At 34.6% G+C, this 26,493-nt stretch overlaps 1 protein-coding gene and 1 long non-coding RNA gene across 2 annotated transcripts in view; one reads left to right on the top strand and one right to left on the bottom strand.

Moving 5' to 3' along the window:
* The window catches only part of LOC123683505 (integrin alpha-PS4-like), a 47,400-nt gene extending 28,503 nt beyond the window's left edge, over window positions 1-18,897 (bottom strand). The window contains exons 1-3 of the mRNA XM_045622598.1: window positions 18,626-18,897; window positions 1,084-1,196; window positions 957-1,033 (exon numbers count right to left, since the gene is read on the bottom strand). Coding sequence (XP_045478554.1) covers window positions 957-1,033; window positions 1,084-1,196; window positions 18,626-18,831 — 396 coding nt within the window. The 5' untranslated portion in view covers window positions 18,832-18,897. The remainder of the gene's footprint in view (window positions 1-956; window positions 1,034-1,083; window positions 1,197-18,625) is intronic.
* On the top strand, window positions 17,258-17,806 carry LOC123683515. Its single transcript, XR_006747995.1, has 2 exons — window positions 17,258-17,632; window positions 17,686-17,806. It is a non-coding gene; the product is annotated as an uncharacterized LOC123683515 (long non-coding RNA).
* Window positions 18,898-26,493: the final 7,596 nt, after the last annotated feature.

The following is a 26,493-nucleotide window of genomic DNA, read 5'->3' as shown; positions in this document are numbered from 1 at the left end:
GAGCGTTTTATGAAGTCGAAACTTAGCAGAAGAATCCGAAAACTGAATTAAATTCATATATTTCATGATTTATTCATTAGAATTCAGTTGAGCACGTTTATCATTCATTACATTCCCCATTTCCTAATCATCTATTCGATTTAAATTTGAATCCATAAAAAATGCATTTTTTCTTTAGTAAAACACTTTTCATAAAAAATGGTGAAGTTTTCCACACTAAATCTCTGAATACAAATTCACCAATTACCCCTCCCACAGGTTTTTTGTTTAGTACCAAATCCCAAACCTGCAAGGGTGCCGAGTTGTATTTTTGCCTAGGAGACAGAAACGCTAGAATGAGCCCTGCTCCGATTATCCAATATTAATTTTTGGCATTCTGCTAAGTTAGATTCTGTTAGGGCGGCAAAATGGGTCTCTGCCTAAGACAGTTTGGCTAGTTACGGTCCTGAAAGGCGCTCTCAGTCTTTGAGAACTGCGTCGTCTTTTTACTAGAAAGCTTAGTCCTTTTTTTCAGGACAAAACGTCCAATGCTAAATTGAGCAAGGTGATTTTAAGTTCAAAAATACGATTTCATATGAAATTGAAAAGAATTCTGAGAACAATATCAGAGGCTTCTTCGAAGAAAATTCAAGAACCCGAGTTCGAAAGCAAATAATGGGGCTCAAATATATACTTATAACTTATTGAATCGTAAAACTGAGAAATAGGTAGTGAAAAATGGTTTTTCTACAGAGCCCTTAGCTGCCAAAATAATTTTTTCTGGTATATAACAAAACATATGAATTTAAAACTCCAACAAAAATTGATGAATAGGTAGGTAGTATTGCCTATAATGATATAAATCTGTATCGAGCCAGATAAATTAGACAAAGCAGGGCGGCGAAATTTTATTTTGCCGGGGCGCCAAAATGTCTGGCGGCGGCCCTGGTGTAATGTACACTTATAAAAAAACTTACGACAGTTCTGTTATATTTCAAACTGACATCCATTGAGGCTCCAATCCAAGCGTCATCCAAAATATTTCTGTTTTCCCCTGTAAGATATTTTTGTTCATTTTTTATACTGGAAATATTTCAAACATACCCTTATCAATCTCTATATATTTACAAGGTTTGGGTATAGTGCACGTGAATATTATCCCCGGATTCTTGAATTTGAGAGAGGGGCTGTTACTGCGTGGGGCACCAACCTGCAACCTGAAAAAAAAAGTTCCTGTTTACGTGTGCACTTGAAGTAATAGCAAATATTATAAACGGTTGGTGGTGTAGGATCAGAGAAACAGGAAAATGATACTCTGTTAGTTCGCCGACGTTTCGAAAAAATTTATTTCCATCCTCAGGGCTCTACAAAATTTACGGAAAACATCATTTGTAACATTTATGAAGGTGTTTACAAAATAAAGAAAAGATGAGCATTACTAAAAGTTATTGACTAGAAAATATCACAGAAAAGATGGTCTGGTATAATTTAGATATACAAAGAAACATTATATAATTCAAAACATTTTTAGTTTCTCTGATCCTACACCACCAATCTATAGTGAAGTAAAGTTTTTGGATCACCACTTCAGATATTATAAACGGTTTTTCAATAAGAGGTTTCATTGTGATATTAATTATTAATTTTGAGAAAAATCAATGGATCTTTCTTTTTCATTGTAAAAAGGATGGTATGCCAAAAATATAGTTTAAATGAGATTTTTGTGATGAAAGTTCATATTAATATGATTTCAAGTTTCAGGAAATGAAATAAATTTTAGCCTGTATGTCTGCAGCGTATACAGGATGGTTAAGAAAAATCGAGTAGAATAACGAAATTTTATTCTCAGAAAATTCAAGCATTTTAAGACTATCAATACAATGTATGGCCTCCAAGGGCATCAATAACAGCTTGACATCTTCTTTGCATACTACACACTAGGTTTGTGATCATTTCTTGAGGAATTTGGTTTCATAAACGGGGCAGAAGCTCTCAGATCATTTAAGCATTCTCGGGTAGGTTAATGATTATCTAATCTTCTTTGGAGCATATCTCATTTAAATTCTATGCAATTCAAATCTGGTGAGTGCGGAGGTATTGGTAAATGTGGAATACCAAGCTCCTCGCGCGCATTCTCAACAATGGCTGCACGGTGCGGTCATGCGTTATTGTCTAGAAATTGAAAAGTTTCACCAATAGCAGCTTGAAAATTTGGCACAACATTCTCAATGACATGCTCCCTATATTGTATGGCGGTCATATTCCCAGGACAAATGTGTAGATCTGTGCGTCCGTTGAAACATATCTCGGCTCATACCATAACACTACACCTTCGGAATGGATGGACTTCTTGGACATAGCGACGATTACGGGGTATGCGTTGGATTCTTCGAGAATCTGAAAATCGTCCATATCTGGATTCATCAGTGAAAAGGACACTACGCCAATGATCGTTCCAATTGATATGTTGCCTTGCCCATTCCAGTCTTTGACGCTTATGATCACGTGTTAATAGAACTCATTTTAATGGACGTCTAGAACCTAGATTCACCTCTCTCAAACGTCGTCTGATGGTTTCGATGGAAACTTGGACCCCATCTGCATTTTGAAGAGTATTTCGTAGCATTCTACATGTAGATGTAGGGTTTCTTCTCGCCGAAACGGTGATGAAACAATTCTGAGCAGGTGTTGTTTTTCGTCGCCCACCGAGCCTTGGTCTTTCCAACACGGAACCTGTCTCTCTGAACCTATTTCAAAGTCACACTTTGGCTGACTTAGAGTCTTTCCGCTACATCAACCTGAGTTAGGCCACCCTGTAGCATTCCGATAGCCCTATTAGCCTCAGCGTTTATTAATTTACGTCTTGGCATTTTCAGAAAACTCGTTTCAAATCGAAGCCGTTGATAAACTGACTCCATTTCAAAATAAGAACTTTCATGAAGCATATGCAAAGAATCAAACTACAGAAAAAATGCGACCAGGTCGACGAAATGTCTCATACTGATTTTTATTGGATCGATTCAAGTTGTTATTGAGTTTCAAATGATTTTACAGCGATTTTCTCGAAGATTACATACTTTTCTAAACGATTGAATACGATATCCCTAATTCTTGTGGAGCAGTATATTTAATGATTAACATAATTTTGATATCATTTCCTTGATTTTTGAACAATACAAAAATGGAAGGTATATATTGTTGAACGTTTATTTGAATGACCATTCTGAAAGTTCATTCTTGCGTTGTATTTCGTACAAGATATTCCGATATTCCACTCAATCAAAACCAGCAAAATTGTAAATGAGTATTTTATTCGAATCTTCTATTGTGAGCGATTCAAATGTATGTGTGCAACAAGGAAAAGTAGACATGCACAAGAACATCATGGTTTTTTTCTTCAATCCACACGGTTCCCAAGATATTTCACATAATGGGTAAAATAGGCTAGGCCAGCACTGTTCGAGAATTTTGTTTCAATGGCTGTTCATGGCAAAAATCAGTTTAGCACTTCTTCCACCTAGGGATTCATCTAGCTAAGTAGTTTGACATCTTAGCCAACTACTTGACTTGAAAATCAAGCTCGTGAAAAATTACATACTTGAGCTTGACTTGATTTTAGATCTTTATTGCTTGACTTGATATCAACCTGCTTGATATTACTTGAGCTTGATATGCACGCGTCGCACGGCATATATTTCTGCCAGTTCCGAGCGAACAACAGACGCGATCACATCTGTGCCGTTCCGATAAGAGTTATTTAGCGATTACTTCGAATTAGAATATTGATTCAAAATTATCGAATCAATTTACTCAGAAGTTGAAGTTTCTACAAGATAGTAATGTCTCAAAATAGTGGCGCTTCTTCAACTATAGCATCAGATGAAGAGGAAAACGGAAATAAACAAATATCAAATAAAAAACGCAAAAAAAGAACCACTGGGCGAACTACGAAGAAAAAAAATGAGAATCAATCACCAGACATCGTTTTCAAACAACCACTATTGATAGAAAATAACAACGAAAATATTCCGACCCAAATGGAAATCGTTGTCAACAATGAACCATCAACATCTGCTATACACACCCAAAATAATCGTCAACAAACAATAATACCACAACCCACAAATTCAACAACAAATGCTTTTATCAAAAAGTATTCCGCTAGAATGAATGAAATAAAATATATGGATTACGCTAATTTATATTACATAAATACAGAAAATATTGAAATGGACAGAATGGAAATGGCCGCAATATGGAGTGCGAAATTTCCCAATTCAAAAGATGTCATTTTGAAAACCAAATTAGGTTTCATCCTGAAATCCAATAATAATAAGACAGCACTCATTGAAGCTCTGGAGGAACTCAAGAAGGAGAAAAAAATTATAATATACAAAGAAACAACAAATCAAAGAAGAACAAGAGAAATTAAAGAGCCCCAACAAACCTATTCAGTAGTAATTTCTGCTGTAGAAGTTAACATAAAAGAAGAAGACATAAGCCAATACCTCAATTCTATAAATATAAAGCACAGATATTGCAAGAGAATAATTTCAAGGAAAAACAATGTCGCAACTAAATTCATCAGAATTATCACTGGAGAAATCGAATCCTTTGAAAATCTCTTGAATAATGGTCTATTTTATTTGAACCGCCACTACTTAGTATATCCAAGCCACCCACCAGATCCAACTCCGATACCCTGTGGAAAATGCTTGCAATTTGACCACACTACAGAAAATTGCAAAAGCCCTCCAAAATGTTCGAAATGTCAAGGTCCACACAAGATGTCACAATGTAGAACCAATAACACACCCAAGTGTCTAGCCTGCGGTGCAGAAGACCATTTAGCATGGTCTCTGAAGTGTCCTAAACATCCTAAGAAACCAATTGAAGGCATCCCCAATACCATTATTAAGATAATGAACAGAAAAACTAGGGTATAGAGGATTTATCCAAAAAAACGAAGAGGATTCACGCTCCCATCTCGATGCACGACGATATCATTAACACATACCTCCGTAAAATAAACAAACCTAAGAATATCAACAGAAACGAACTTTTACTGAAATTAAAAAAAAGATTCATCAACCAATATAATGTGGATACTACAGCCGTCTTTTGGGGTAACAAAGTGTATGTGTTGATGTTCGACTTGGATGACCCAGAAGAGCCTTCCCCCACAGAGTCAATGTATAATAACTTGAACATTCATGTCGAAAATTAAAATATTATATAATAACATCAATAGCTACATCCCAAAGAAACATCTGACCAACCACTTTATAGAACAAAACAACATAAAGTGTGCTATGTATGTAGAAGCCAAGATCAAAGACTCTCACAATGTTAATTACAGGGACTGGACGATAATCAAGAAAATTGGGCACAAAGAGCAGAATACAAGAGGTGGAAGTTTAATCCAATGTCATCCATCCTTAAAAATCAGCAAAGAAAACCCACCAGTGGTAAACAATCCTATGAATGAAGTTACTCACATTAGTGTACCATTTAAAAATGACAAGTTACACATATTTTTGGTGTACTTTCATCCAAACAGCCTGATAGAGGAAACACTGTTCACCAAAGCTTCAATATATCAGTATGCCATTATAGTTGGGGATTTCAATGCCGGCACAAGAAGAAAGATGAAACCTATTGAACAATTCCTTAAGAACAGTAACTTCGCAAGAGCTGAAACACCCCCGACATTCCTTATGGAGGGAAATGAAGATACCACACCTGACTTAATTCTATATTCAAGTAACATCAAGCAGAATATATCAAAAATACAAATATCACCTGATTTGGGTTCTGATCATCTTGCATTTGTGATAGAATTTGACATGGACATAGAACCAGAATATACTGAGCAGAGGATTGCATACAACTATAAGATGAGCAAGATAACGAAGATTGATAAGGAGATGGAAAAATTTATTAAGGAAAATGGTAACACACCACTAAGCGAACCATACATCGAATCCTTCAATAAGAAACTTTCAGAGTCCATCAAGAAGCATACTCCCAAAATAAATAAACACCCATTCTTACATGAGCTGCCGCCTTATATAATCAAATTAATAAAAAATAAAAGAAGAATGTATAGGGAATATTGTGATAACAGAAGTCCAGAACTTAAAAAAGACAATACAGAGAGAATAACTTGATTACTGCTTGCAATAATATAAATCAGTCCAAAGGAAAAAAATTTCACAATGAGGTAAATAAATTATCCAAATATAAGCAATATTTCACTTTACCTATAATGATCAAGAATGGCAGAGAATATAAATCAGATCAAGAGAAGGCACGATTATTTGCAGAACACTACAAAAAAAGATATAAATTTACCGACGACAACCTCTTTGATAGCAGCAATAGAGCTCAAATAGATGAATGGTATGATAGTTATTTCAGAAGACAAGATGACAGTGTGGAACCAATATCAATAGAAGAAGAAGACTACTACCAACTACTACATAGTTCAAAAAACAGCTCTCCAGGCGATGATAATATTCCATGGATTGTTCTGAAGAAACTAGATGATACGGTGCATAAACATCTTATAAAAATTTACGAATTCTGCTTGAATGAGTGGATATTCCCTGCTATATGGAAAACAGGACACATCATTAATATTCCCAAGGCCAATATGGACAGACAGAGATTTGAGAATTACAGACCCATTACCTTATTACCTGTACTTGGAAAACTTTATGAAAAAATAATCAGATCAATTCTTTCAACTGATATCGAACAACATATACCGCAGTGCCAATTTGGATTCAGGAACAAAAGATCTACATACCACCCTCTCACCATTCTCACATCCAATATACAGAACTCAACATTAAAGAAAATGAAGTCTGCAGTATTGAGTCTTGATATACAAAAAGCCTTCGACTGTATATGGCATAGAGGACTACTCTACAAGTTGCATAAAATCAACCTCCCACCCCATCTCATTAAACTGTGTAGGCACTTCCTGGAGGGCAGGACATTGGCTGTCAAAGTTGGATTATTTACGTCCTTTTACTTTCTACCTGAGCAAGGCACTCCTCAAGGTTCTCCTCTTTCGACACTACTCTTCAATTTCTTTTGCCATGATATCATCCGAGAAAATATGAACTCCCTTTACATTTTGCAATTTGCAGACGACACAACTCTGGTATCCCATGCAAAAACATTAAAAACTTGCACACAGAAGCTTCAAGAACTCCTTGATGAACTCTCCAACTGGTTCCGGAAATGGAGAATGAAGATTAATCCAGACAAGTCGCAGTTTATAATTTTCGACCACAAAATCTCTCCTGCATCACCAACTTTGAAGATTAATGGAAAAAGCATAAAACCTGTACCTGCAATCAAATACCTTGGAATGAACATTGATTGTAAATTGAACTTCAACCTACACACCAAGTTGATGAAGAGAAAAACAATATCAAGAGCCAAATATTTTTCCAAATTAGTTTACAGAAAGCAAGGCATTAACATCAAAAGTGCATCAATAATATATAAAACAATCTGTAGACCTTTATTAGAATACGCACACCCAGTGTTTGCCAACTGCAAGCCTCCAGCAATTAAAAATCTCACAGTAGCAGAAACCACCGCATTGAGAACCATAACCCGAATGAGACATCCTAGAAATCCACTTCATAATCCTCCAAACAGTCTATTTTATCTGAATACCAGAATAGAACCTATTGAGATAAGAATGAGCAGACTGAATAAGGCATTCTATAATAGGTTACTCCAGTTGGATGAAGTGATTTCTCAATACCAGGAAGACAGAAGGAATACATCTAAGAGAAAACATCCAGAACTCCCACTTATAGCAAAGATCAAAAGTTTGATATGAAAAAAATGAAATAATAATAACCTTTTACCTTAAACAAATTCAATGTACCAAAAATTGTTAAAATACAGGCTGAAGGACCCTTGGTCGATGGCCAGTTGCATATGCAATAAAGTACTGTTATTATTATTATTATTATTTCTGCAATCTCGTGCGCACTTAGACTAAATAAGGGGATTCCTCGAGCGCCGAGAGACTGAAGCACTCGCCAGTGTGACTTTATTAGTAGTTTTCTCACATTTCTATGAAATCTACTGGTATCTTTTCATAGTTTCACAAATATCTTCCTAAACTTGGCCAAAATGGCCATGGATTTCTTTATCAACGTCAGCATATTCAGCTACTGTTGAAAGACAGTCTTCCAGAGCTGCTCTTACATTTACGAAAGCCCGCAATAAGTAAGGCGACAAATCTATAAGATGCCTTATATGTCTTAGATCTTGGGTTGAAAATTATGAAATCAAACAATGCCTCGAGGTTTTTCAATAGTAATAAACTTGTAATGTAACACTACACAATAAAACTGCTAAAAATCAAGTAACTTGGTATGATTCAAGTACTTGATAAATAAATACTGGACTTCACTTGAGATTGAAAAACAACTACTTGACTTGAGCTTGACTTGAAATAAAGTCAAGCCTTGGCTTGTAAATCAAGCCAAACTGTGAATTCCTAATTTCACATTCTCATAAATTTTTGCTACATTTATGCTGAATCGTACCATTAATATGTCAATAAAAGTTCCTTGGATTTCCCACCATATCGCCACAATGAAAAAAAAATTATGCCTGTATTTTAGTTTTATTTTCCATGAAAAAATCACAAAATTGTGCTACACACATGTAAAGGTATTACAAAACATTCCTGCTAATTCCTCAAGAAGAAAAAAAAATGAGGAAAAGTTGGATATATTTGTGCTCACTGATAGCTTTCCGATTGTCAAACAATTCACTGTTAACTAATTCCCATCATTTGAAGAAAAGATGAGAGTTATTTCTGATAATCTGACCAGAACAATACAGCACAAATATAGTACAAGTATTTGAAGCAATTCGCGTCGAAGAAAACGTAGGTGCAGGATTAACTTATTTCGATTTTCTTCCGGAAAATTTCAAGGTAACAACTTCCCATAAGTGCAGCATATTTTTTATTTTTATACATATTTTCATAAGAAAATTCGGAATACATATGTGCTGGGTTGAGTTTTTTTATTTTTCATTTTCATGAATAAATACAGGGTGGCCATTTGAAAACGAAACAGACGAGATTACAGACGAAATAAAGTTTTTCGATAGAAATGCTCGGACAGGTCGATTTCTGTTTCGAGGGGGACAACTTAAGATATAGGTTACGGACGCATAGCGCTTCAACCCTTGCTACTACAACCCTCACCCCTAAATTTTGAATAGGGAAGATGGGGTGAGTGATACCTCATTTGAAAGGTATTTTTATACTGATTTCAGCACAGTAATTGTTTTTTCATTTTATACATTAGTTCTCGAAATATTCTTAACTAAGTATTTGAAAATGAAGTCGTGTTTTCATGGCACTTGTAGTGTTTTGTGAAAAATCGACATTTTGAGCTTCAAAACAACCATGACTGTGGCTTCCTTCCTAACTAACTAACGCATGAATATTTCGAGAACTAATGCATAAAATGAAAAAACGATTACTGTGCTGAAATCAGTATAAAAATACCTTTAAATTGAGGTATCACTCACCCCATCTTCCCTATTCAAAAATTGTCAGTATCTCAACAATGATTCAAATGATATGAATACAGCCGAAACATCTGAAGGAATCTCCAAACCACCACCAATTTTTATACATGGTGTCACAAATTATTATGAAATGAATAAAATACTATCTAGTGCCATAGCCAACGAACAGTACTATTCAAAAACTCTGTCTAACAACATCGTTAAGATAAATGTAAACGTGCCGGAAACATACAGAAGTTTAGTTCGATTTTTAAAAGAGCAAGATATTATATATCACACATACCAAGTCAAGCAGGACAGAGCTTATAGAATTGTTATCCGACATTTACATTCCACCGTACCCACTGATGAAATCAAACAGGAAATTGAAAAAACAGGCCACAAAGTTAGAAATATTATGAATATTAGAGACAGAATATCGAAACTACCGCTTCCCTCATTCTATGTAGATCTAGAGCCCAAAGACAATAACAAAGATATTTACAAATTACAATACATATCAAACATGAAAATAACTATAGAACCACCAAGGAAAAAAAGAGAGATTATACAGTGTACCCGATGCCAAGAATATGGACATTCAAAAAGCTACTGCAATAGGCCATTTATGTGTGTCAAATGTGGCAACCAACATGACTCTAAGACATGTGCAAAACCGAGAACAACTTCAGCTAAATGTGCATTATGTGAAGGTGATCATCCAGCTAATTATAAAGGATGCCAAGTATACAAACTTCTATCTAAACCGAAGAATCAAAATCCCAAGACAACACAACAGTTGAGGAAAGAAACAAATCAAGAATGTAATCACCCATACGATCAGCAAACCTACATACACAAACGGCAACAGGAAGAACATATTCTCAAGTACTGCAAAAACAAAAAGAACAGCCTATTATGCAGAGCACCGAATCGGAATCCATTAAATCAATGATGGAAAGCTTTCTATCAGACCTCAAATACATGATTTCTCAGATGATGAATCAAAATCAGACCATACTCAATCTTTTAACAACTCTTGTGAACTTAAAAAATGGCTAAGTTAATTAGAATAGCTTCCTGGAACGCAAATGGCCTTCCAAATCATAAATATGAATTACTAACATTCATAAGCACATACAATATAGACATAATGTTGATATCAGAAACTCACTTCACCGAAAAGACCGTTTTTCAATTACCTAAGTGTAAAACATACTCAACGGAACACCCTGATGGTCGAGCACATGGAGGCTCAGCAATACTTATTCGGGAAAGTATCAAACACCATACCCTCACTAACTACGTAACTAAGGAGATACAGGCATCAAACATTAGAGTATTTACAGAAACGTGGAGCTTCGACATATCTGCCATATATTCACCACCTCGACATAACATATCAGAGATTCAATATAAGACATTTTTCCAAAACTTTGAAAACCTGTTTTTAGTTGGAGGAGATTGGAATGCAAAACATTTTCACTGGGGATCAAGACTAATTAATCCAAAAGGACGCAACCTAATAAAAATTATTATGGACAAAAACTATGAAGTAATTTCATCAGGCACACCAACTTACTGGCCAACTGACCCAAACAAAATTCCTGATATATTAGATTTCTTTGTTTCAAATGGTATCAGCAATAATTATATCAATGTAGAACCAACTTCAGACCTATCATCGGATCATTCACCCATCTTGTTAACGATCAGTACATCAGCAAAATTTAAGGACAATAAGCCTACACTCGTAACGGGCAAAACAAATTGGGAAATGTTCAAGTCAATATTAACTAGAGACATCACACTAGATATCAACCTACAACAACCAGAACATTTGGAAGCTGCTTCAAATTATGTAACAGAAATGATCCAGAAAGCGGCCTGGGAAAGTACACCGCCTACGACAAGAAAAAATACTTTTGAAGCAGAAATACCTTTAGAAATCAGAGAATTATTGAAAGAGAAAAGGAGAGCGAGAAAGAGATGGCAAAGATCCCGTAATCCCATCGACAAAACTATATGCAATCAGTACTCTAGAAAACTTCATAAAATACTCCAGGAACATTTCAACTCAAAATTTGAAAATCATCTCCTGCAGATTGATGATAACAACGATTATAACATCTGGAAGGCTACAAAGAAGCTTAAGAGACCCACAATAAGAAAACCGCCTATCAAAACACTAAACGGTGATTGGGCAAAGTCAGATGAGGAAAAAGCGAACACTTTTGCTGCACATCTTCATCAAGTTTTCTCTCCAGATCATCCACAATCGAGCAATATTGAAGAAGAAATAGAAGCATTTTTGGATGTTGCCTGCCAAATGTCTCTTCCCATCAAACCATTTATCTCTAGAGAAGTATGGCAAGAAATAAAAAAACTGAAAAACAAAAAAGCACCAGGATACGATCCTATTACTGCAGAAATTTTGAAAAAACTGCCAAAAGAAGTAATATCTCTCCTTACAAAAATTTTCAACAGAATGATGAGCCTATCATATTTTCCCACTACATATATGGAAACATGCTGAAATAATTATGATACATAAAGTGAATAAACCCGAAAATGATGTGAAATCTTATAGACCCATAAGTCTGTTACCTGTAATTGGAAAACTATTCGAAAAACTAATACTAAAACGACTGAAAAGTGACATAAACTTGCATGACATAATACCAGACCACCAACTAGGATTCAGACAAAACCATTCAACAGCACATCAAATTCATCGCATAGTTAACACCATTTCCACTAGTATCGAAGAAAACAAATTCTGCTCAGCTGTATTTTTAGACTCGTCTCAGGCATTCGATAAGGTGTGGCATACAGGTCTCCTGTATAAACTGAAGAAGCTACTTCCACAACCATACTTCGTTATGTTTAAATCCTATTTAACTAATAGACATTTTGCGGTCAAATACGAAGGAGCGATATCACCTACACTTCAAATCAGATCAGGAGTTCCTCAAGGAAGCATACTTGGACCAGTCCTATACCTCATTTACACATCTGACTTACCAACACATCCCAACAGCACGATAGCTACCTATGCAGATGATGTAGCAGTACTGTCAACTCATGAGAACGCTGATACAGCTTCGGAATATCTTCAGCTACTCCTGAATCAACTAGAAGGTTGGTATCGAAAATGGCGTCTCAAAATAAATGAAACTAAATCAGTACATGTTACATTTACTAACAAAAGAAGCCTATGTCCTCCGGTCAAAATAAACAACAAACAAATTCCAATCAGTACTGAGGCGAAATATCTTGGCATACATCTAGACCAACGTCTGAACTGGAGGAAACATATTCAAGCAAAGAAACAACAGATCAATCTGAAAATCCGCAGCATGTACTGGCTCATAGGTAGGAAGTCAAAATTATCCCTTAAGAATAAATTACTAATATATAAGGCAATAATCAAACCAATTTGGACCTACGGCATTCAATTTTGGGGATGCGCAAAACCATCAAACAAAAACATCATTCAAAGAACTCAATCAAAAATACTTCGCACTTTAACAGACGCACCTTGGTACGTCTCCAATCTCACCATCCACAATGATCTGGGAATACCATTCATCGAAGAAGAAATCAGAAACCGTTTCAACAAATATCAGCAGAACCTACAAGGCCACGAAAACAACCTAATAAATCAGCTAGTTGAAAGTCCATTCAATATCAGAAGATTGAAGAGAACCTGGCCAGTTGACTTGAATTGAAGAATAATGAAGGAGTATTAATATTTAATATCCTCTACATGTCTATAACATTCATCATGTTTGCTTAATACTTCACAGAAGTAGATTGTAAACCTCAATAAAAAGTTAAAAAAAAAAAAAGGAGGTTTTCATTCACCAAAAATATATTTTTGAAATAGATATACAGGGTGAGTCTTTGACTTGTACATATACACTGATCAACAATTGCTAGGGATCACTTATGAACTTCTCTTCATTTGTATTTTTTTCAAGTTATCTCGTGAATATCTGTACATTATATGTTCTCTAAGGAAAAAGTGAGATGTTTTGAGTTGATTATATCAAAGTCTTCCTCACTTCATCGGCTCTTGTTCACAAAATCGATTATTATCTGTAGGCTCTTACAGGTGGAGTGAAAAGCAATGTGGTATTTGTTATTAAATCTGTTTTTTTCTCTCGTTCAAACACATAAGGTGACAATAATTGAAGAAATGAGAACAATATCAGCTTATCAGTCATGCCGAGAAGACGTTTGGCTCCTGTGCAACTGGACCAAATCATACGGTGGATACAGGAAGGTTTGTCCCAGCGAGAAGTGTCCCGGCGGTTGAATGTTTCGCAAAGTGTCGTGAGTCGGGCTTGGAATAGGTTCATTCAAAACGACTCAGTAGCTTATGTTCATGGGGGAGGTCGGCAGCGCAGTACAACAGCTGCCCAAGAACGTCTTTTGATCCTCAATGCTATGAGAAATCCCACTTACCCGGCTTCGCGGCTCAATAGATCACTGAGAGTTGCAACAGGAGATCTAATTTCGAACCAGACTGTAAGACAACGACTACATGTTCGTGGTTTGAGAGCACGTAGGAGGGTACAACATCCTCGTTTGATTAGGGAACACCGGGTTCATCGACGGCAATGGGCTGAGGAGCACCGCAATTGGACACTTGAAGATTGGAGCCGATGTTTATTTACGGATGATTCTAAATTTCGTTTGGTCAACTCCGATGGACGTATTCTTGCTTAGAGGGAAAGAGGTCGAAGGTATGCAGAACAGTTTATGGTAACCACAACAGCTTTTGGCGGAGGTTCTATATGTGTATGGGGAGGCATTTGTTTGAACCAACGCACAGAGTTGGTTGTTCTGCAGAACACCACCATGACCAGCCAGAGATATCACGATATGATTATTGAACCCATAATTGTTCCGTTTGCGGCTGCCGTGGGCGAGGATTTCATTTTAATTGACGATAATGCCCGTCCACACTGTAGTCGTCTGGTCAATGAAGCGCTAGAAACTCATGCTATTGATAGGATGGACTGACCAGCTCGCTCTCCAGACATGAATTGCATCGAACATGTCTGGTCTGAGATGTCTAGACAATTGTCAACCTTAGAACAACCGATCAATAACCTGGAGGACCTTTCTAACGCTTTACGGGACATTTGGACGAATTTGCCCCAAAATTTTATAAATCGTTTGATCGAAAGTATGCCTCGTAGGGTAGAATGCTCGAGACGAGCTCGTGGGGGACCAACTAGGTACTAGCTTAACCGAAACTTCAGCCTTCTTGTGGTTTCATCATAAAATGTTTATGTTATTCAAACACAGAATTTTGAGTGTTCCTAATAAAGTCTTTTTTTCTCTTCAACTTTCCATTTTTTCATTCTTATCTCAAGTGAATCATATTATCAACTGAAAATACTCTGATATCTGACTAAATTTATAATCTTGGAGCGAATATTTCAGAAATAAATTTAGAACAAGTAAGTGATCCCTATCAATTGTTGAGCAGTGTATTTTAACCCAAGATTCCTGAGGTCAAAAAAAACACTTTTTTCCTTTACCATTTTTTCCGATTCAGCCCGGTTAAAAGATACAGGCTGTTGAAAATCGTTAAAAAATGTGATTTTCGGCTATATCTCGTAAAAGGTTCTATCGAAGGAGATGATTTTTGAAATAAAGCTTTTTTATATGTGATACATCTTCTCCGAAGACAAGATTCCATACACATTCTTCTGTTTCTGTATTATGAACTACATTCCATAAAAATACCAGAAATTCGAAGAAACCAACTCTTAAAAGTAATTTGAACGTTCATTGAAGAATATTTGGCTAATTTGAAAAATAAAAGTAATTCTCATATTTTCTCGTACAAAGCGCCGTTTTCGAATAACTTGATCTCAAAAAAAAAAATTATCTGTGAAATTCAAAAAATTGGGTATACTTTGGCTGAATGCAACTCTGTTCTGTTGTGGAAAAAAAACCACAGAAATGAATATTTACTATGATGTCATGTCTCAGATTTTAGAATTGAAGTAATAGCCAACTTAGTTTGAAAATGAAGTTATTTGAATAAGCTCACCTCAACTCCTCGATTTGATTACAAATTACTGAGCTTTGGCACAGCTCTAATAATAAGAAGATACTTCACTAAAATCAACATTCTTTTTGAAAAATCCAGATTATTCATAAAGCCCATGTTTAAAAAAGTTTTCACAAAATAGTCCCATTATAATGACAACAATCAATATCTCACTGAAGACTGCTGCTATCGAACAATACTGTCATTCGGGTCATTCAAACTCACATTGAAACATACCACTAGGTACATACTAGACAAATTTTCATGTGATTGAGATTGAATACTTTTATTCTTTTGCTATTCCATAAATTCATCCTAAGGGCATATGATTGACATACTTCCAAGAGGGCCATAATTATTTTAATGTGAAAACAAATTAGGTGTTGAAAGAAACAAGATATTCTATTGTGGATATTTATTTTGAATACTTCTCATTTATTTTCAATGCCAAAATCAAGATGAATTGAGTAGTAAAGTTGGCTATAATGTAGGTACACATTAAGAACAAATTTGATTAGAATTGGAGTCTTAACATTTTCCATTGATTACGGAGCCAGAATATTTTACATATTTCCATATATTCATACTGATGGCTTCAAAAATATTGATGCATTTCGATATTTTTAAGAGATAGTTGGAACAAATCAAATGCTTCATTTCATAAAGGAATTGTTTTCTATCAGGATGCACAGTGATTTATTTTGTATCCACACATTTATTTTGGAAGTTGTTTTCAAATTTCTTGAAAATATGTACGGAACTTCAATATTCTGTTGGGAATCTTCAAATCTTCGATGATTTTCATTTCATGCTAACATAATAACAAATATCTTATAATAACAGTGCAAACTGTAAATGAAAATTTTAGGTTAGAACATAGATTATTCGAACCAAACTGCCTTGTTTATATTTGGCATCACTCGAAATTTGAAATTCAAACTTAAAACCACAGATTACTATAGTTTGTGTTAGAACTTTCACAGATAAATATTATTTATTTGAGATGATAATTTTCCAAATTATGCTCTGCTTTCAGATCAGAATAATTTAATTAATTGTGTGCTGAGTTTAACAGATTCAAGTTCAGATAGGATCAGAAATAACCAACCGAATACTGATACTGTTTCCCTTTTTGTGAAGAAAAAACCAGGCATTTTAAATCAAATTAATACCAAGGAAGAGAGTCATTTAACAAAGAGAATTTTTTTTATATTAGTACCTAAATGTCGAAGAGAGCAGTTGTGTCGATTTAAGAAAACGGAGCTATATTTTCACTTCATATTGTTCTATTGCTATCACCTTATATACTTTCAATAAAAGTCTCTTCAGGATCACCATTAATTTTTCACTTTGTTCCAGGTTTCAAAAAGCTTATGTTGGAGTTCTGCCAAAGAAGTGCAGATTCCAATTCTAAATCAATCCTTCGATTTCCTGGATTTTCGTCAGTTATCACAAAAATAATTGTTTTATTGTCAATCTTCAAATGAAATGTTTCCTTCTTTAATAGTTAAGTGGTACAATACGATATATATAATTTGATTCAATTATTTCATTAAATTCTGTTCACAAATATCAATTTGTATAATTATGTGCAATAAAAAGTATGTCAAAATTCGTTGAGTATTATTACTTAAGAAAAAATTAAATTGGATGCAAAACCTCACTGAAATATTGAAAAAACTGTAATTGATATTACAGTTTTTTCACAATTTTCGGTGCAGGTTTTCATTCAAATTGTGAGTTGTTTCGAATTATGAAATAATAAGGCGCCAAATGCGCAGAATCAACATCATTAGTTCCATTCCCTGCCCATAAAGTCGCCACAATCACGCTTATTTATTTTACCGCTGAGTTGTCACTCTTTCCCTCCTTTCTCTATGAGGAGAAACCTTATTCCTTGTATTGTACTCCTACCATATATGAACTCTTCATATAAGGGCGTGCTCCGAGGACAGCCCGTCAGATTATTAAAAAAAAATCAAATCTCAGAAAAACTCGAACGCGTCAGATTAAGGCTAAGTAAGTTAAATACATACAGAACAGAATATATTTCAATAATCTGATGATTTTAGCGTGGCATAAGGAAATGGGTGAGTGGCAAAATTGTAAAAAAAAACGTCACTGTGAAATAAAATTTTTTATATTCTTTAATCTATTATTGTATCAATAAATAATGATAACATTACACCTACATATACGCGTAATAATTTATTCCACTCAGAAATTAGAAAAAAAAAATTTTTCTTTCAAATTTCCAGATTAAGAATATTCCTTCATATATTTGTCAGATTATCATTTGGGACGACTAGAACATCAAGTTAAATCGTTTGTGTAATTATCTGATGCACTCGAGTATTTCAACGTCACTTTTTTTTCACATTTTCAAAAATCTACCATGACTTTTGATCACATCCAAATCGTCAGATATTTTAATAGGACACTTTTTTGAGTTTTCTAAATATTCCCTTCGAATATCTGACACGCTCGAATAACTTTCTGTTTTTTTTTCTACTCTTTTGTACAGCCATCCTCCCCTAATTACTCGTCAGAATAATATCTCTCGGTTGTTAGAAAAACAAAGCGGGTAAACACCGTGAATGTCTGTGGCGCTCGAGTATTTTTATGTGAATGATTTTTTTTAACATTTTTGAAAATTAGCACACGCTCTCCTCCTCACTAAAATGTCAAAATGAACATAAATTATTTTTCGTTTTAGGCCCAAATCTTCACAATCTAATCGGTCCCCATGACGCTTTAGTAACTGAAAATTTAGCGTACCGGGCTCCTCTACTATTACGTTACGTTGTAAATGTGACTTAGATTCACTGTGTTTATAGCACTTTTTCCTTAAAAATATCCAAGAAATCTCTTATTTTCCTTTGTATCTCCAATTTGGGAACACCCTGTGTCTGAGTAGAATCTAAGCCTATTTTTTTTGCAAAGAAGACAATGAAGCTTTCGCCTCTGGTGTAAACTTTGCCGAAATACTAACTACTAAACTTGTTCACTTACCACGAAGATTGTGTGTCATCTCCAGGGATGAGTAAAAGTGAAAATCCAAAATAACTTGTTATATTTGATGGTTTCACATTGTCAATAAATTTCGATTGATCTAGGTATATTATCGTATTAGATGTATCAATGTTGAAACCTAACTCCTGAAATATCACTAGCCCGAACTGTAAGTAAAATAAAAAAAATGTTAATGCGGCCCTCATATTGTCGTATCAAATTATTAAATAGTTCACAGATCCATGATACGGCTTCAACTGCTGGTGTCGATTGTAAGGTATAATTTCCAAGACAGGATATGGTCAGATAGCAAAAGCGAAACATGATGTAGACACAAGTAAATATCAAATATAGTGCGGTTCATTTTTGTGTATTTCACTTTTACGTTATCCGCTGATATCTTTTAGTCATTAGTCATCTTCGAATCGTATGAGTAGTATCCACAGACATATTGGGATAGTAAGTCTACGGTAGTATCACTAGTGTAGATACATGGAAAACTAAGAAGTTCTCGTTAATTACCTTATTATGCTTTCGAGTCGTTCGAAGAGAAAATTAGAAGTGCACTGACGTGAAGTCGAAAGTTTTGATTCGAGGGAAGAAATTAAGAAAACATACCTGAAAAAAATTATTTCTCGAAAATCTGACAATACAAATAAAATGTTTTTTACCGTCCATTTTTTTTCATATTTTAGTTTCGGCGGTAGAAAATTTTTAAGCGAATATTTTCCTCACGAGTCTAGGTATTTTCAGATGAAAAAGGAAATCACTAACCATACCGTAAATTTACATTTTTTCGGTAAAAATCTAATGTTCTTCAACAGAAAAGAATCGATACGACTATAATTTGATCCCCCTTTAACTTTGTTAATAAAAGAGGTACAAAAACATGTTTTCTACAACAGTTTCACGAAATCAACTACTGTTTTTTTTTAAATGATTTCACAAAAAGAAATATATACAGGGTGTTTTATTGGTAAATGTACATACGTTAACCTGAGGTAGAGCTGCCCCAGACGAGTCCAAAAATCCTATATATGATAGGTCTAATCTTCCCATAGCCGTGATACAGGGTGTTTTATAAATTCACCAATATTTTCAATTCCTTACAACTTTTGAACAACCCAGTATATTTGATTGATATTTGAAACGAACAATTCACTCCATTAGTTCCTTCGATTAATCTTTAAACTAATTGAAAAAATCAGGTCCGTATTAGAAAAATATTGGACTCTTCACAAGCTGAGGTTCAATACCCTGCATAGTGGAATATTGGAATTTAATGGAAATATTCGGAAAGAGCAGAGATTTCCCAATGTGGATCAGTAGATTTTGATATCCCGCACGTCATTTAACTCATCGAAAATTTCGGACAAAAATTTAGTTCAATAGTGGAATTTCACTAACTTCTCAGAAAACTCGTATATTGAGATTAAATTGGAAAATTTTTCTAGTTCGGTGATCGAACACATCAATTGAGTTGTATGTCTTGATATCCTGACAATTATGTTTCACTAAATAATAAAATTTTGAGAAATTATTTTCTGTCAAATCCCATAAGAGTTTATTCCCCATGACATGATGTAGACACAAGTAAATATCAAATATAGTGCGGTTCATTTTTGTGTATTTCACTTTTACGTTATCCGCTGATATCTTTTAGTCATTAGTCATCTTCGAATCGTATGAGTAGTATCCACAGACATATTGGGATAGTAAGTCTACGGTAGTATCACTAGTGTAGATACATGGAAAACTAAGAAGTTCTCGTTAATTACCTTATTATGCTTTCGAGTCGTTCGAAGAGAAAATTAGAAGTGCACTGACGTGAAGTCGAAAGTTTTGATTCGAGGGAAGAAATTAAGAAAACATACCTGAAAAAAATTATTTCTCGAAAATCTGACAATACAAATAAAATGTTTTTTACCGTCCATTTTTTTTCATATTTTAGTTTCGGTGGTAGAAAATTTTTAAGCGAATATTTTCCTCACGAGTCTAGGTATTTTCAGATGAAAAAGGAAATCACTAACCATACCGTAAATTTACATTTTTTCGGTAAAAATCTAATGTTCTTCAACAGAAAAGAATCGATACGACTATAATTTGATCCCCCTTTAACTTTGTTAATAAAAGAGGTACAAAAACATGTTTTCTACAACAGTTTCACGAAATCAACTACTGTTTTTTTTTAAATGATTTCACAAAAAGAAATATATACAGGGTGTTTTATTGGTAAATGTACATACGTTAACCTGAGGTAGAGCTGCCCCAGACGAGTCCAAAAATCCTATATATGATAGGTCTAATCTTCCCATAGCCGTGATACAGGGTGTTTTATAAATTCACCAATATTTTCAATTCCTTACAACTTTTGAACAACCCAGTATATTTGATTGATATTTGAAACGAACAATTCACTCCATTAGTTCCTTCGATTAATCTTTAAACTAATTGAAAAAATCAGGTCCGTATTAGAAAAATATTGGACTCTTCACAAGCTGAGGTTCAATACCCTGCATAGTGGAATATTGGAATTTAATGGAAATATTCGGAAAGAGCAGAGATTTCCCAATGTGGATCAGTAGATTTTGATATCCCGCACGTCATTTAACTCATCGAAAATTTCGGACAAAAATTTAGTTCAATAGTGGAATTTCACTAACTTCTCAGAAAACTCGTATATTGAGATTAAATTGGAAAATTTTTCTAGTTCGGTGATCGAACACATCAATTGAGTTGTATGTCTTGATATCCTGACAATTATGTTTCACTAAATAATAAAATTTTGAGAAATTATTTTCTGTCAAATCCCATAAGAGTTTATTCGAGTAGGCTACAACAATTATCGATTATATTCGTGAAAATGGCCAGCTTCCAACATCAAAATTCAATGATTCCCAAGAAAGTAGGCACCTAAATATCAATGAAGACATTCTTGAAATGATAGAGATACATCCAGAAAATAGCTCTAGGAGATAGCTCATAAAAAAAACAATCATGACAGGATTACGTATCTCAATTGAATACTAGTTCAAATATTAAAGAAGTCTGGCAAAAAATAAACGCTATTAAAGGCAAACGAAGAGGTCCCAAAATAACAGCAGACAATAGCTACACCACTGATTTCTTGAGACATAAAAAACGCGTAGAACTCACCGAACCCATTACCATAAATGAAGACGATTAGAAACCAAACACCAGTAAAATTTCTCAAATATCTTCCCGAATCAGATTTGGAGATTTTGCTAAAACTTTTACAAAATTTATACTGAGAAAGCATTCGTGAATGAATGGAGAGAAGCTACTATCATACCTATACTCAAACCAAGATGTTCCAAATTAAAAGCTAGAAGTTATCGACCTATATCTTTGACTAATACTATGTGCAAAGTCATGGATAAAATCATAAACAAAAGACTATGTTATATCCTGGAAAAAGAAAGGTTAATAACAAAATATCAAAGCGGATTTCGTAAAAACAGGTCAACAATGGACAATTTAGTTCAAATACATACTGAAGTTCTGGACGCTTTTGCTAATGAAGAAGAATTAATAGCAGTCTTTTTCGACATAGTAAAAGCATATGACACAACTTGGAGACACCGTTTACTGCAAAAACTGAAGGAGAAAAACTTAGACAGAAATATTTTACACTATATACAAAACTTTATAAGCGATTGAACCTTCAAAGTCAAACTAGACAATTATAAATTCGGCTCTTATATTTTACGAGACGGACTTCCGCAAGGTTCAGTAATCATCACTACTCTATTCCTGATAGCCATAGATGATGTAGTCTCCTCAATAACTTTGTTATAATGTGTCGAGGCAGAAATTCTGAAACAACGAAAAATATATTGCAAGCCTGTATTAACAGAATCGGAGAATGGTCAAACATATCCGGTTTCCTCTGCTCACATGCTAAAACTAAAGTGATGAAATTCTCAAGGAAGCATTTCAAACCATGAATTCTGAAACTAACAAACACCCTCCTAGAAAATGTCCAATCTCCCATTTTCCTCGGAATCACCTTTGATACAAGACTCACTTGGCAAGAACATCTAAAAGAGCTCAAAGCAAGTTGCATGCGAAGATTGATTATAATGAAAGTTTTATCTAGTAACCACTGGGGAGCAGATGAGAAAACTCTGTTAACAATCTACAGAAAATTAATTCGATCTAAGCTTTATTATGGATCAGTCTTGTACTCCACAGCTAGCAAAACCACATTAAAAAAGCTAAACGTTATACAGAACACTGCACTTCGGCTAGCATTAGGTGCACATATTACAAGCCCTTCAGATAGCCCATGCAAGGAAACAGGTGAGCTACCCTTATCATTACACCGACAAATGCTACAGCTAACGTACTCTGCAAGAATTTCTGATTACACACAAAATCCAAACCAGAATCTAATAGTCACCCAGAAATGTAAGTACGAAAACAATGAAAACCTTAAACCTCCGTTATATTACCTGGTGAACAATTTATTGACCTCTTCTTTCCCCCCTACAATTACATAAAAAGAACCTTCCATCCACCCTGGATCAATAAGAAACTCAGCGTTAACCTACATCTTACAGAGTACCGAAAAAGTGAAACTCCAAGAGAAATTCTACAACACTTCAGACAGGTGGTTTCATATTATAAAAACTGTCAAATAATAAACACGGATGCTGCTAAGTCGCTGGATGGAATTGGATGAGCTTATCATTCAACGACAACATTTCAGATGTATAAACTCCCAGAAGATTGTACCATCTTCACGGCCGAACTTATAGCAATACAAAAAGCTATTGAATATGCAGTCTCTCAAAACCTTCGAAACCCACTTATTTGCACCAATTCTTTGAGCTCAATTCAGGTAATAATGAACATGTACTCCAAAAATCCAATCGTCAACAACATCTCAGACTTGATGAACCAAAACCAGGCACCAACAAAAATAACCCTCTCAATACCATCTCATACAGGAATCGAGGGTAACGAACAAGCCGACAAGTTAAATAAAAATTTTTCCAATTTTCGCTTATAACTCGAGAACAAAAGAAGGTGGCCAAAAATGATAACTACCCTTGTTAGTTCCTCAGAAAAAGAGACCGAGAATGGGGTATCAGATTTTGTCTATCTCCTCTGGTTTAAAAGTTGTAGTGCTAAAACATCGAAATTTGCCCACCCTGTACATTGCAGGTAAGTATTTTCAGCATGATGAGACTTCACCTAAATTTATAGTTAAAGTCAGGGACTTTTTGGAAGCGAACTTTCCAAATATGTGGATAGGCAAAGGTGGACCCCATAGTTGGCCCGCTAGATCACCAGATTTCAATCCTGTCGATTATTTCGTTTGGGATATTTGAAATCCTTAGTGTCTTATTCGTCTGAAATATGAAGTGAGGAAATTCTCTTACAACGTATCGAAGTTGAATGCAATAAGATCCGTAATAATCCAGACATAATTTAAAAAGGGCAAGAATATGTATCGAGCAAAACAATTGGCCTTTCGAAAAACATCTGTAATTCTTTTAAAATGTTTTATTTGTTCATTTATTTGTGTTTAGTAATTTATTCATTGTTGATAACTTGTCACAACCCAAGGCATGCGTTTCTGGAAAATACTTGGGGAAAATTTGTCAGAATATCAAGAAATACAAATATTCAATCAGCGAAACAAGAAAATTTCCCAATTTAATCTCAATGTACGTTTTTTCTGAGAAGTTAGTGAAATTCCACTATTGAACTAAATTTTTGGCCGAAATTTTCGATGAGATGAATGACGTGCGAGATATTAAAATCTACTGATCCCTATTGAAAAATGTCTGCTCTTGGCGAATATTTCCATCCAATTTCAATATTCCATTATATAGGGTGTTGAATCTTAGCTTGTGAAAAGTCCCATATTTTTCTAATACGGACCTGATTTTCTCAATTAGTTTAAAGATTAATCGAAGGACCTAATGGAGTGAATAGTTCGTTCCAAATATCAATCAAATATACTGGGTTGTTCAAAAGTTATAAGGAATTGAAAATATTGGTGAATTTATAAAACACCCTGTATCACGGCTATGGGGAAGATTAGACCTATCATTTTGGACTCGTCTTGGGCAGCTCTACCTCAGGTTAACGTTTGTACATTTACCAATGAAACACCCTGTATAGAGTGGGCAACAATTTGATAGCAACTTAATTTTTCTTCCTCTTAGATTCTGACAACATTTTGTTAAATTAATCAAGGTTGTATTGAATAAAACAATCATTTATACTAACCTGTGTATGTTAAGTTCATTTTATGCAAAACTAAACAAAAAAAACAACAACAAAATATTATATTACTGGTTTATATAAAATTTTTTATTCAGCTAGAATAAAATTGAAGTTCTTAGAATCTATGAATCTTATCTATCTGTGTAAATACATTTTCAAAATGAAAAACATAACTAGTAACTTCCATATAAACTTTTTTTCAGGTTAAATAAGTCTAATCATCAATCAGCAGTCTTCTTTTATCAATTGTTTGGCAATCTCTATTTTTATTCATCAACAATCTTATTCATCACTCTTCTCTTCATCTGACTAACGATAATTAAGATACACACATACTAGTGACTTTATCATTTCCATGTAAATATTTGGTAGGAGCCCAATTTACACATAGTACATTCTATCCACAATCCATTGTTCCATTGGTCAAGAATTTTAATATGAATCATAACAAATTAGGCAGTAGGTATCATTACAAATCATTACCGCTCCCACTCTCGGTATCTTGCATTTAGCTTTTTCCTGATCCTGATATTTTTCTTTACTTTTCTCCGTGCCTTCAACATTTACTTTTCTTGTATCTTTGTTTTTTCTGTTCCAGTTCTTTTAATGCCTTCATCTGATTGCCTTTTTTCTGCTTTTTCAGCCAATACATTTTTCCTGGCATGTCTGTTAGAATAGTCGTGTGTCGTGAACGTCGTTTTCTAGAAGTCGATGTAAGGTCATGCGGAAACTTCAATTTCTCTTGCCTCAGTTTCAATAGATTGTCCGTCGTTGGAACAACAGGGAAAGCTTGACGTAACAATTATCCAGGAGGTCTTCCTTCTCCCTGTCTTATAGTTTTACATCCTTAGAATAAAAAAAAAAGTGTCATGAGAATTTTAGATACGATTGAATGTCGATTGGGTAAGTTTTTCCGCGGAACAACCAGCCCCGCCAAAAAGGAACTTATGACCCCAAATTACTCTTATATACGAACATTGACATACTGCCAAACTAACAAAATCCATTGAAACAATACTAAAACAATAAGATTCCTCACTTATGTAACTACAATTTGGGAAATTTACGCATGAATAGGTTCATAATTAACAAAGATAGACCAAATAGTTCAAACATGAAAACTTACACACACGTGACGTTTCGAGAGCTATTGCACACAGCCACTCAACCACCGTCGCCAGAGTAATACAAATAACTGTCAAATTTGCGCTCCACTTGGTGCTTTAGAAGCCTAATTTATATTGTCTTGTTATCTCTTTTTGTTAAAAAGTTATTACCATCGGAACACCTTACCCCGGTAATTTCCAGCCCCACTCTCCCCTACCACAGAGTTTCAAATTTTAAGAACCATCCTGGATGCAACTCCATATGTATATTATCCCCTTATAGCTTTCTTATTTTCATTGTTCTCCTTATAAAGCGAAAATATTTAAAATTTTTCCGCTTCTGTGTAGTGCATATCGATGAATTGATTCTTAATGACAAACGTATGTTATATATCGTTACCAACGAGATAACTCAAAAAAGGGCATTCTGAATTATCGCCGCCTTTCAATTGAAAACAGATTACCTAGCTTGCCAGGTGGTTCTTGAAATTTGAAACTCTG

Source organism: Harmonia axyridis, chromosome 1 (assembly GCF_914767665.1).
Source record: "Harmonia axyridis chromosome 1, icHarAxyr1.1, whole genome shotgun sequence".
Taxonomy (NCBI): domain Eukaryota; kingdom Metazoa; phylum Arthropoda; class Insecta; order Coleoptera; family Coccinellidae; genus Harmonia; species Harmonia axyridis.
Note: the sequence above shows the minus strand (reverse complement) of the source record. Positions and strands in the feature narration are given on the sequence as shown.